General features: G+C 41.0%; 1 protein-coding gene across 9 annotated transcripts in view; it reads left to right on the plus strand.

Annotated features, from left to right (window-relative positions):
- Positions 1–13,324, plus strand: part of MARK2 (microtubule affinity regulating kinase 2) — a 152,231-nt gene that overhangs the window by 94,637 nt on the left and 44,270 nt on the right. For all 9 annotated transcript variants that reach the window (XM_066582770.1, XM_066582773.1, XM_066582776.1 and 6 more), the window contains exons 4-7: positions 4,074–4,122; positions 7,182–7,247; positions 8,683–8,753; positions 11,540–11,596. In XM_066582770.1, the coding sequence (XP_066438867.1) occupies positions 4,074–4,122; positions 7,182–7,247; positions 8,683–8,753; positions 11,540–11,596 (243 nt within the window). The remainder of the gene's footprint in view (positions 1–4,073; positions 4,123–7,181; positions 7,248–8,682; positions 8,754–11,539; positions 11,597–13,324) is intronic.

Consider the following 13,324-nt stretch of genomic DNA (forward strand, 5'->3'; position numbering starts at 1 on the left):
AAATTCTAAATGAGAAATGGGGGAAAAATATGAAATTCCACCATCTTTCAATGCATCGAACCAACAAAAATCACATGCTAACTTGATTCTATGATTTATTTTGTCAGTACGATTACGTCACCAAACTTGTATAGTAGATTTTTTTTTCTTCTTTGCTGTACTACTTGTAATTTTTTCTTTAAGAAATATTTAATTTTTTTTTAAATTTTCTGCCACCACCTTCCCTGCGCAATAACTTTTTTATTTTTCCATCGACCTAGTTGTGCGAGGGCTCATTTTTTGCAAGGGGTCTTGTCGTTTCTATTGGTACCACTTTGGAATACATATGACTTTTTGATCGCTTTTTATTGCATTTTTTCTTTGTGACGGGGTAATGAAGAAAGGGCATTTCTGGCGTTGTTTTTTTTTTTTTTTTCCTGACGTTCATCGTACGGCATGGAAGCTACTGCTCCAACCTCTGTGTAATGGCCAGTACTTGTAATTGCAGGAGCAGCTCTCATTAATTTTTACACCCTAGTGTGTAGTGGAATGATAGCAGGCGGCTGATCGGCCTTAGTCTGGGGTCCGACACTTGAGATTATCAACTATTGATGGACCTATCTGTATTATGGTACTAATTTATACTAAGAGTTTGATTTAGCAGAACTAAGCTGCAGGCCTGAAAACTCTTGATTTTTATTCTAATCTATTTCATTTGATGCACAGCCTTACAATCAAAAAGTTGCACTCCAAAATAGTACCAATAAAAACTTCAGGTTGCCCCGCAAAAAAAAAAAACACAGGTGCTACAATGGAAAAATTAACAAAGGGGGGGAAAAATTGGGTCAAAAGATGGCCAAGGAGAACCCTTTTTATTTATTTTTTTTTTTTTTATGTTTAGCTAGTGTGAGAACTAGCAAACCTGCTGTTTGCCTAAAATGACAGTAGAGTTGAAAACTAACTGCAGTGCTGGCCACTAGGGGTCACTCTTCTTCCTAGCATGCTGTCAAATGATTAACAGACTGAGGACGTGGGATGATGTGCACATGGGTGAGGAGTTATTGAACTGCATAGAGAGCAGAGGGGAAAAGGGAGACAGACAGGCTCCTCCCACCAGTTCTAAGAGAATTGAGAATCAGATACACCCTAGAATTGGTGAAAATGCAAGATACAGGTTATATAATGGTCAAACTGTTGTTCCTCATGCACACACACGTCACTTATTCTGAAAAGTTAGGTATGCTTTGAAGCAGAACTCCAGTCTGAACTGGAATTTTCCTTTTTGACTAGGTTCTCCTCCTCTGTGCTGACATTCCCAGCCGCTGTGTGCCGGCGTCATAGCTGAGGCTGTGCTGATTTCTAATATTAGGTGACAACAATATCTGGAGGTGGTTTTTGGAAGCTTCAGTCTTAAATTATGTTGACATCATAACTTTGCTGTTTCTGCAATTTCCAAAGACCTATAATGCCATGAAGAATATAGCTGCTCAGCCACTGATGTGTTCTGGGAAGAGACCCTTGAAGACGCTTTGAAGGATACTTTACACCAATCATGATCTATGCACCAACACCACACAATAGAAAATAAATCCTATAAGGGTGCATTACTTGAACATAGCACAGTGAGTGCTTTATACAATCACATGAAGAAATAGTTGTAGATTTGTGTAGAACTCCTTCTAAAGCTGCACAGTCCCCCGAGGACACAAGAATCTATTAGCAGTATAATCCCTTCAGAGATTCAGCTGGGATGGTTATTAATGCAGTGTTTGTCTTTTAAACAGAACAATATACAGATTCCCGCTAGCATCAGAGGAATCCATTACACCTTCTTTTGGTTCTTAATAAAATAGGGTCACAGGAAAAGGGGCCAAAAAGCAAATTTCATCTTTGCTCTTTGGATTCCTTTTATGCTTCTTGTTTGCTCCCGGCCTTGATTGAAAAGGAAAATGAAAGAAAAATGTATGCTTCCGAAGTTCAGATTCGTTGGTGTTCTCCCTTCTTCTGAATGTGTTGTCAGCACTGGATAAGCCTAAGGCTGGCTGTCCATGGGCACTTTGTCATAGCGCAATCCACGGCGATAAATCGCACGCATGACACGTTTTTCATAGGATAGCTATGTACATTAAGATAGGTGGAAAATGGCGCAGACAATCGCACTGACATTAGTGCTCCCCATGACAGACTATCGTTCGCAATATTCCGTCCCGACCGTGGGCACTTGGCCTAAATTGGGTTGGGAAGCTACACCAATGGTCAGGGCATGCTGGAAGTTGTAGTAGCTCTAGAACAGCTGGACAGCCATTAGTTGCCGAGCACTGCACTAATGACGTAAACATGCATACTCGGCTGATCCAAGCATGCCCTTTTATAAGGGAGTCAAAATGAAAACTGGCTTCAGATGTTTTACACTTCGAAGAGGTTTTCCTTTTGTCTGCTTTTGCAATTTTTTATTCTGGTGTGAATGCAGATAATTGAAATTGACTCTCACCTGGTTTAGGAAACCAACTGACTCAGTTTTTTTTTTTTTGTTCTTTTTAAGATGCTGTTACATAAGTGACATTACCAATTTATGCGTTCTCATAAAAACAGTGTACTATTCATGTATGGAATGAAATTAAACCAAAGAAACTTTTATAATATATCTTATTATTGAAAAATGCCTTTTTCTCCACTTTTCAGTCACTTCTACTCCTCTCTGCCTCATTGCTCACGCTCAGTTAATTGGTTTAATCCATACACTTGAAATCACCCATTTCACTGATGGATCAGCTGCAGCCCATAGAAGTCTATGGAGAGGCGAGCAGGAGGAGGGAGCAGAAGACTAGTAGCAATGATGTCTCCCTTTATAGAGGGCCTCCTCCCAGATCTATTTCTTAGACCTCCTTCGCATGGGCGTCAAAGGCACGCCATATTGTCGCGTTGCTACAAATAGCATGTATGTGAAGCCCATGCTTTCATATGGGCTCCTTCACACATGCAACGATTTTAAGCATGCAACAACCCTACCCAACACAAAAACCTCGTGGGTCCGGCGATATACCCGCGACTCACGAGGTTTTTTTAGCCCATGTTTCCCTATGGAGTCTTCCTCTGTGTTGCATCGCACGAAAACGCGGTTTTCGTGCGATGCAACTTTGACAGTAGGAAATCCTACTGTCAAAGCCTAATCTAAGCCCTAGCTGCAGAAAAAAAAAACATCTTATAAGCGCTCGCCGCAGCTTTAACCCGGGTCCCAGCATTGTTTCTTTTCATCTTCTGGCCCGGGATTAAAAAATCCCGCCTCCTTGAAGCGCTGGCTGGGATTGGCTGATGCTTGGCCATTCACAGCCATTCAATCAGTCATTCATCGAGCACTGGCTGTGACTGGCTAAGTGTCAGCCAATCACAGTCAGCACTTCCCCGTCCAGAAGATTAAGAAAAACCATGCCGGGGACCAAGAAGAAGCTGCAGTGGCATGCGGGAAAGGTGATTTTATAGTTGTTTTTTTCTTCAGCTAAAGCTAATTTTTGGGGTAGGACTTGCATTTCAAGCCCCCCTCCCTCCCCGAAAATCCTAGCATGTGATGCTACAAAGTCGCGCCACTTTGTAGCACCACATGCGACTTTGTAGTGCTACAAAATCGCGGTATTGCCGTGAGAAGATGCAGCGATATCGCACTGAGCAGCGATGCAATATCGCTGCGATTTTCTTGCGGCAGTGCCATGTCGCCCATGTGAAGGGGGCCTTATACATACACACAAGCTGCAGCAGTATTACTTGAGTGCTGGATTCACAGCAACACTGTACAAGACAATAAAGCTCTACAAGTAGCAGCATTGTGAGCCCCTGTCTGTCTGCAGTTCCTTCCCCTTTCCTTTTCTTCCCCATTCAAGAAAGCTTTAAATCTGGTAAGTTTTTTTCTGTTTTTTGTTTTTTTTTAGTCTTTTTTTTTTTGGAGTAAGATACATTACAAAGTTACTTATTTTGTCTTGAGCTTTTGGTTCATAGAAAGTTGTTTGTACATGGAGAATGGAGCTGACTGTTAAACATATTGTGAACAAGATATTTGTTGATTTGGTTTCGCTTCACTGCTTGATCTAATTTTTTAACAGCTCTTCAGAGAAGTGCGAATAATGAAGGTTCTAAACCACCCTAATATAGGTAAGAGTTTTTGTCTTCTAATTCTAGAATGTCTAGATGTGTGTTTCGGGTTTGCTTAGTAAAAAAAAAAAAAAAAATTTTTAACCCGTAAGTAACAATTAACAACTGTTAAAACTTTTTTTCATTCCCCAAGTAAAACTTTTTTTTTTAATTCCCCAAGTAAAAAAAATAAAGATTTTCCAGTAATAACTGGTGTTGATATTATAATTAAGTTGATGCAACCGGACCGCTGCACAACACAACAGTGTTTATTCTAGTACAGAAGAGCCCTGACAAAAGGCGGTGGGGTTGCCAGGTGTCGGACCTCTAAAGATCTGACACTGGCTTAAAGTCATCAATCCCCCCAAAAAAATTTCCTTTTAATTTGAGCTAGTTGTGTTTTTATATTGTAATTTAATTGCTTAACCCCTATTCTCTCAAACAGCTATTTTTTTCTGTGGACAGAACCATATGAGGACTCCCTTTTTTATGAAAAGAGTTGTATTTTTAAAGATACCATGTTATGCAGCATGTAATGTATTTGGAAAACTTAAAAAAAAAAAATTAAGTGGGATGAAATGGGGGGAAAACTGCAAGATCACAATTTCAAGGCAACAAATGCGATGTTGCCTTCATTCTGTGGGTCAGTACATCTATGGCAATACAAAGTTTACGGATTTTGTTTACTACTTCAGCATAGGGGGTTTTAATTTAAAAAGAAAATGCTGCTTCCCATTATATTCATACCCCCCCCCTCCCCCCCCCCAAAAAAAAACAACTTATTTTTATTTCAATGGTGCGTGAAGGCTTTTTGTGAGGCATACTGCAGTTTTATGGCTACTATTTTTTGAGTTTTGACCACATTGTAATCCATTTTTGAGATATAGGGTAACAAAGAAAACCACTGTTGTGGCATTTTTTTCCTTTGTTTACAGTCTCCCCCAATGTGAGATAAATAATGCAATACTTAGATTGAGCTTTTTTGGATGTGGCAATTCCGATTTTATGTTTTTGGACTTTTTCATTAACTAATTTCCCCTACAAAATAATAATTTTAATATTTCTTTTTTTCAAATTTTTTTGAAATGTGACACTTTTTTCTTTTCAGTTCCTATAGGGTACTTGCATTTGTGATCATTTAAGCTTTTCTACACTATTTTAGTATTACAGTAGATTTTATTTTTGATCAACTATTAAAGGGGTTGTCTCGCGGCAGCAAGTGGGGTTATACACTTCTGTATGGCCATATTAATGCACTTTGTAATGTACATCGTGCATTAAATATGAGCCATACAGAAGTTATTCACTTACCTGCTCCGTTGCTAGTGTCCCCGTCGCCATGGATCCGTCTAATTTCGCTTTCTTCTGGCGTTTTTAGACGCGCTTGCGCTGTGCAGTCTTCTTCCTGGTGAATGGGGCCGCTCGTGCCGGAGAGCTGGTCATCGTAGCTCCGCCCCGTCACGTGTGCCGATTCCAGCCAATCAGGAGGCTGGAATCGGCAATGGACCGCACAGAGCCCACGGTGCACCATGGGAAAGGACCCGCGGTGCATCGTGGGTGAAGATCCCGGCGGCCATCTTGGTGAAGGAAGAAGTAGGAAGAAGGAAGACGTCGCAGAGCGGGGATTCGGGTAAGTAATGTTTTTTTTTTTTAAACCTCCTTTGGGGTTGTCCTGCGCCGAACGGGGGGCCTATGGGGAAAAAAAACAAAAACGTTTTGGCGCTAGACAGCCCCTTTAAGCCCTGCAACTAAGGTTGCAAGGCCAAGGGCCCTAATAACCATTGGCGTCTCACAGCTGCATCACGGGCAGGAAAGTACGATGGTGAGTTGGTCAGGGAGCCACCCCCCTTCTTCCTGATAGTTTACATGATGCAGTCAGGATTGATCACATATGTAAGCTGTCAAACCGCTGTGATCGGAGTTGGCTCTGATCGCAGCGGGTGTCAGCTGTTTCACACAGCTATAATCTGCGTAGTATGCAGCATACTTACCCTGCAGCTCTGTGACTTACATGTAGGTCACAGAGGGGGTAAAGGTTGTCCAGTTGTAACTTTTGACGGCCTATTTTCAGGATAGGTTGTCAATAAATTGACAGAGATCTGTAGCTAGTGACCTTCCTGCTGTTGTCCAGGCCAGTACACGGCGTTGATTTCTGCAGGTAGCAGACCGCTCATTCCCACTGCAATGGGCTGGCTTAGTATTGCAGGTCAAATTCCCATCAATTGCAGGTCAAATTCCCATCCCACCAAGCTGGGCCAATGCAGTGGGAATGGAACTGTTTTTTTAGAAATCTGCTTAACGCATGAGCGCAGCGGCCCGGAGGACAGCCACGGGCAAAGGACTCCTGCTGTTCTACTATTGATGTGCTATAGGAGGATAGGCCATCAGTAGTTTACAACTGGACAATCCCTTTAATCTGGATACGACATAATATAATTTTATGCAACATGTAATTGTGGTTGTATTGTAATAAATGGGATAAATCTAGTGTCCAATAAAGACTATTTAGTGGAATCTGAAAATTGATATTTTCCTTTAAAACTATGGATCTAACATTGTTTAGTCAAAAAGAATGAATCTTTTAAAACTTTTTAATTGACATTTTCATGGAAAAAACACATGAGCGGGGCTCAGTCACACAAGCGGTGATCTGCGCGTATTTCGTGTGGGAAAACGCCCGCACCGCGTGCGGACGAAAATCCGTATGACCAGCTCCATTGCCACCCATATGGTCTGTTTTTTTTTTTTTTTGTTTTGACAGGTGCAGACGTTTATGGTGCTGATGCACGCGTACAAACGCCCGTGTGACTGAGCCCGCAGGCAGTAATGATGACCCAAACTTTAAATCACATATCATACATTTCTTTTACAGTAAATGACTTGATATTTCCATTGCTATATTTGGTTATTGTCATAATCGTTACACCTTTGAATTCTGCGTACAAATGTGCCTGCTCATTCTTACATTTGTCATGATCTATTCCTCCTTCCCTAAACTTGTAAAACAATGAATGTAATGTCTAAATTGTTCTTTGTTCAAAGGAAAGCGCTCATTTATAAACTTTTTTTGTTTCTTCCAGTAAAATTATTTGAAGTTATTGAAACTGAGAAGACCTTGTACCTTGTAATGGAATATGCCAGTGGAGGTTTGTCTGTGTTTTTTTCCATCTGCTTTCTCTAACTCCTATTTAACGTAAGAGAAATGCCTTCTTTAAACATACCCATGTGTAAGTCCAACCAGGAGAATGCTAGAGCCATCATTCGAGCAGAATGGAGGGTTGGGACATATGTACTGCAGAAAGTCCTGGACAACTTCACTGTGAAACACCCAGCATTGCTGCATATGACAGTTTAACCTCATCATCTCCTATTAACATCCACATTGATATGTTTAAATTGGTTTCCTGGTTACTGGTCGATAAAAAGGTATTAAACGAACGTCATGTTTTTTGCCCGTTAATTTATGTTCCTGGTTTCATGGCACAGCTTGCTCCTGTGCAGTGTCATGAAATGAATTGGGTTGACACACTAACGGCCCAACCCTATACTGTGACAGGGAGCTGAATTAATGTAAACCCCACTAAACAGCTGCTTCTGCATTTTTGTTTGCCTGGAAAACCTGTTTTGAAATCACAGGAATTTCCTGTGGCAAGAGGGGGCTAGAGGCAACCAGACACTATGTGCCTTATCTGTATGTATGTTCCTGTTAACAGAGCCGCAATGATGGCAAATCTAGTGGGCTGTTAACATTATATCACTATCTGTGGTTCTCTGCTTCCCAGAGCCCTTTGTAATAAATGACTTTTTTAGTTTGTTTTTTTAATTCTTTAAGATGGATCAGCAATAAAGATGGGCTTTCAGTTCAACACCATTCCAGGCCGCTACACAGCTGTGTTCCAGCATGCAATAGTTTAGCAGAACAGCTAAGCAGCAGTGGTGTGGATAACCTATTCTGATGATAGGTCATCAATAGGAGGCCTGGAAATCCCAATTTAATAAAACAATTTACAATTTTGACAAACACAAAAAAACCTGAACTATAAAATCGTATTATACTATTATGTATTCGTATACCCATATATATTTTCTGAAACGAGACATCTTGGCTATTGAGAAAATGCTTCCTGGCACTTTACACTCATGGGTGTCTTTTGCAATTTTGCATCAAAGTGTAATGCTTTGTAGAAAAATGAAAAATTTCACGTTAGTAGCTAAAATCAAGAAAAACCCGACTCTCAAAACACGTTCATAAGTAAAAGTCCAGGATTTGCAGAGTTCATACACGACACTACAGCTGCAAGTACAAATCTTCACCAGAATGGAATAGACTAAAAATCTCTGATCTAAATGCCAGTAAGGTTGGGTTCACACAGGGTGGAATCCCGATGGAACTCTACAATGTGAAGCCCATGGTTTCCAATGGGTTCTTTCACATGAGTGATATTTTGTAGCCCGTGCGGATGCAGCCTGATGGGGATAATAACAAAAGCCAAATAAAAACTCTGCATATATAAAATACTGCAACAAATGCCATACCATATTTAGTGGGATATCTTCACCTTGCTTTGCTTGATTTCTCAGGGGAGGTGTTTGATTACTTGGTTGCACATGGAAGAATGAAAGAGAAGGAGGCAAGGGCTAAATTCCGGCAGGTGAGTATAGAATATCTAATGTAGGTTATTTTATATTATGTTTACTAGAAAGTGCTGAAATGAAACGTGTTTGCATCAGATACAAATTATGCCTAAATAACCAAGAAAAGTCGGTGTAATAGCTGTTGGGTTATATGAATGGGATGTTTTGTTATATGCAGCTTTTTAAAGGATGAAACTGAAGGGAAAGTGCCATATACATAAAGCTTAGATTTAAGCAACACACTTCTTTTTTTTTTTTTTTTTTTTTTTATTTATTTGTGATTAATCCTTTTCTTTAATTTCACATGTCAGTTTATTAAAAAAAATTTTTTTGTAGTTTTGCAGTTTTCACTCTGGTCAATAAGCCTAAGGCCTCCCTCACGCAGACGTTTTTGTACAGCCTTTAGTGCTGCATCTTCAGCTTTGCGCTAAACGCTGTACAAAGCTCCCATTCATTTCACTTGGGCTGCTCACACAAGCATCAGAACGCTGCGTCTACAATGCTGCACTTTGACAGTGGTGCATATTCTATCTTTGGCAGTTTGCAGTTGTGCGTGGCCCATTGAAGTGAATAGGCAGCGGTGTCAGCGCTGCTGAAACTGTGGCACAGCTTGGTACTACGTTTTTGACAGCGCTAAACGCAAGCGCTAGCTACATTATCTAAAAAAAATCAATGCTTACCCAGCAGGTGCCATCCGAGTCCCTGCCGCTGCTCTCCGGAGCTCTGGGCACTTGTCATCGCTGACAGAGCAGCTTTTGCTTAGACTGTCAGAGCAATCTCTTGCTGGAGGTGGGGTCTGACGTCACTGACAAGTGCTAGAGCTCTGCAGGGCAGCGGCAGGACCTGGTTGTTCATTTTTTTTTTGGCTGCGTTTTCAGAAAACTCATCCAAAACGTTGTCAATATGCATGACAACGCTGCTGAAACTGCAGTAAACGCAGCCTTGAAAACTGCTGCATTTCTGCAAACTCCTGTGAGAGGGGGAGGCCTAATAGTCCAACAAACGCGTTTTCAGTAGTCACTGGCCGGACTGCAATGAAAGGTAACATCAGTATATAAATAACAAGGATCCACCATTCACAATGGGTTATAGTCACAGCTCACCTCCTCTCCCTTCCTGCACATATCAAGGCATGCCAACAAAGCTCTCCCATAGAAGTTAATAAATCATCACCAGACTATTTCCTGAGGTCATGTGGATGCTACAAAGCAGTGTTCCTCAACTCCAGTCCTCACGGACCACCAACAGGTCATGTTTTCAGGATTTCCTCAGTGTTGCACAGGTGATGTAATTATTGACAGTGCCTCAGACAATGCCACAAATGTTCTTACTATAGGATATCCTGAAAACATAACCTGTTGGTGGTCCCTGAGGACTGGAGTTGGGGACCCTTGCTACAAAGCCTAATGCCTTTAATAACAGTTCAGGCTAGATGGCAGCCACCATATAAATAAAAATAGAATAAAACAAAACTTCAATCCAAAAATTAAAAACAGATTAGAAAAAAAATGTATTCATGTCTAGTTTTGATTAGCAAACAAAATATTGGTGATACATTCCATTTTGAGATTGGTGACTTGTAACAAAAAGATGGAACATAAAATACATTATGAAATATAGACTATACTAAATTAAACACATTTTTGAAGCTCTGCATGATTTCTAGGTTAACTCAGCAGTGCCGGATCTGTATTGTGATACAATTATTTGAATGAGGATTCTCTATAAGGAAGCTGTTGGCCTCTTTATGTTCATTCCTCACATGGACTCACACGGACTCTGTGCGGCCAAGACTATCTCCTTGTTTGAAACATCTTGCCATAATTCTGTTTATATACAGGCATGAGGATTGCAGTAATCGTTACCCTCACCCTTTTTTTTCTGCTGTAACCTCTTAAATTTTCCTTGGAAAACGTTCTACTAGACTTTGCATTGATCTTGCATTGATTGAGGGATTTAAGATATTTACTGAGATAAAGCAATGATGTTGGGTCATAGGCCCTAATTTCCAATTAACACTTCAGTTAGTTGTTCTAATGCCGGACTGACCATCTGTGATGCATATTTCTCTAGAATACCTTTTATATGCACAAGATTATACAAAAAAAGGTACTCTACCTCCAGCAAGTAGAAGGGGCACACAACTCAGACAAATGTACCCCATCACAAGCTGACATTTCTACACTTCGCAGAATCATTATACAACTACACAAGTACATTGAGGGCATGGCATTTGTGATCTGATTTAGAGCTTCACATTTTTTTATGTAATTTAATTCCAAACAAAACTATTTTTTCCCTTTCCCTGTTTAAAGGTGATGTGAAATGACACATAAGTAATAGAAAAACAAGAACCTGTTGACAGATTGACAGATCCAAAACTTTTTATTGCTACTCTACTTTTTCATGTGTTTGTATTGTAGGTTTTCTTAGGACCCTTTTACACGGGCCGATAAATGGTTCAGATTCCCACAATCGGCAGGAATATGAATGATTCGTTCAGTGTAAATGCAGGTTTCATCGTACTATGAACAATACATTCGTTTAGTTTTGTACAGGCATGAAAACCTAACGTCGAACAACTTTTGGCCCGTGTCAACAGGCAGTCATTCATCTATGAACCACAGCCTGTTTACTGTGTATGGAGCTGGGTGGACCGGAACGATCTCCATCCTGCTCCACCTCCGTTCACTAGCGATGATCGTTCCTGTGTAAAAGGGCACGTTGTATTGATCATTCCTGTACAACCTTTTTTTTAATTTCAAACTTTTGGTTTAATGTTCAAATATCTGTTTTTCTTTAGATTGTCTCTGCTGTTCAGTATTGTCATCAGAAGTTTATAGTTCACAGGGATTTGAAGGTAAGAAACCTATTTAACCGTACAACAAAGACCTGATATCCTAGTTTAGCTTGCACTGAACTTGTTTAATAGTTCTGCCCTGGTGCGCACTCTGGACAAGAGGCAGGTGTGGCCATTAAATAGTTAATGTATTTAGCAGACTTTCTAAACGAAGACTATAAAGCAGGGGTGCCCAACCTGTGTGCAGCATGTGGCCCTGAATGTCTATGAATATGGCCCACTGGGGCGGAGCCTGGCTGATGTGCTTCATTATACACAGGGCCAGCTGCTATCCGTGACAACTATATGCCGTCGGCCCTGTGTATAAGAACTGCATTTACCCACCTGCCCAACTACGGACTGTATCACATGGAGTTCAGTGCACTCACAAGGGGGAGGAGTTCATTAGGTGGACACTTAGTGTTCAGCTGCCGTTTGCTGTAGGCGGCGCTGGCAGACCAGTCACTAGGGAGCCATACTGCTGACAGTCTGAGCCAGCAAGACCCTTCATTGGTCTGCCTCTTAGTAGTCCCACCTCCATGCAGTGCTAGTCATATGACACATTGCCAGCCTGGAGGCATCAGACCTACTCAGCGAGGCAGCAGCCAGCTGTTACCGTGGTGCTTCCTCCTTCCTTAGACTACAGCCACTCTTGGCCTGCACTGCAGCTAGGCCAGCCTGTGTCCAGCAGGGGCCTACAGTGAGAAACTCGAACAGGCAGCCCAGTGCAATAGACGGGGGCTAGCTAGACCAGCCGCTTCATCAGTTCAGTGCTTCTGTCTGTCTCAGGTGGGCATTATTTGAACCCTGAGGGCACATTCATATGGCGAAATTCGCTGTGTGAATTTTGCCTCTAAAAACTATCGCAAAAACAGTGGGCACCACAAAAAAATGTGGGGTGCACAATAATCGCAGTATGAACTGGAGCAAAGACTATATAAAGGAAGATGTGCATGTTTAGTGAATAGGCACAACGCATAGGAAAATAGTGCAAATGTTTATTAAATACATACGCAAATATGAACACTCCCCATAGGAAACAAGTTAAAAAACTTTAAAATATGAATTCATAGATAACCACCACAATAAGTAAAGGTACAAAAATGCTCAAATAAAACATACAAAAAAGGCTAGTGCAAAAATGACTGTAAACATAGCAAAATAACACCCAAATAGGTAATCTAGATAACATAGAAAATACGTAGAATAGGATACCAAATCAAGATAGCACCCATCTAGCAAGGTAGGTAAAATGCCATATCATAGAGCAAATGACTAGGGGGGGTGGGTATAACCAACCTCACACGTATCTCTAATAGTGTTCTAGCTTCATCCCCTGCCTCTAAAACCTACTGGCTTTGTCAGTTTTTGCCGTGAACCTGCACACAAATTTAGTCAAGTCAAGTGTTTCTGCACGGATTGCCGCTAAGAAATGACAGGTCACATGTCATTATTGTGCATTTAATGTGTAGCCCAAGACTCCTTTTCCAATATGGCCCAGAAATGCCAAATGTTTGGGCACCCATAGTATAAATGTTTTCAGCCATACAATAATGCGGTGCTTGCTGTGGCTGCATCTACCGCTGCTGAAATCTACATCTTTGTGTATTCAAAAATTAAATGGGGAATTTATCATTGACTGTGCACCAGGATTGTGGGGGGAGGAAAGTCGCAGATTTTAGCACACATTTGTCTTGTGCACAAACTTGCAATCTTTTTAGGATGGGTTTACCATTTTCATTTAAGTGG

The sequence above is a fragment of the Eleutherodactylus coqui genome, chromosome 11, assembly GCF_035609145.1.
Source record: "Eleutherodactylus coqui strain aEleCoq1 chromosome 11, aEleCoq1.hap1, whole genome shotgun sequence".
NCBI lineage: Eukaryota > Metazoa > Chordata > Amphibia > Anura > Eleutherodactylidae > Eleutherodactylus > Eleutherodactylus coqui.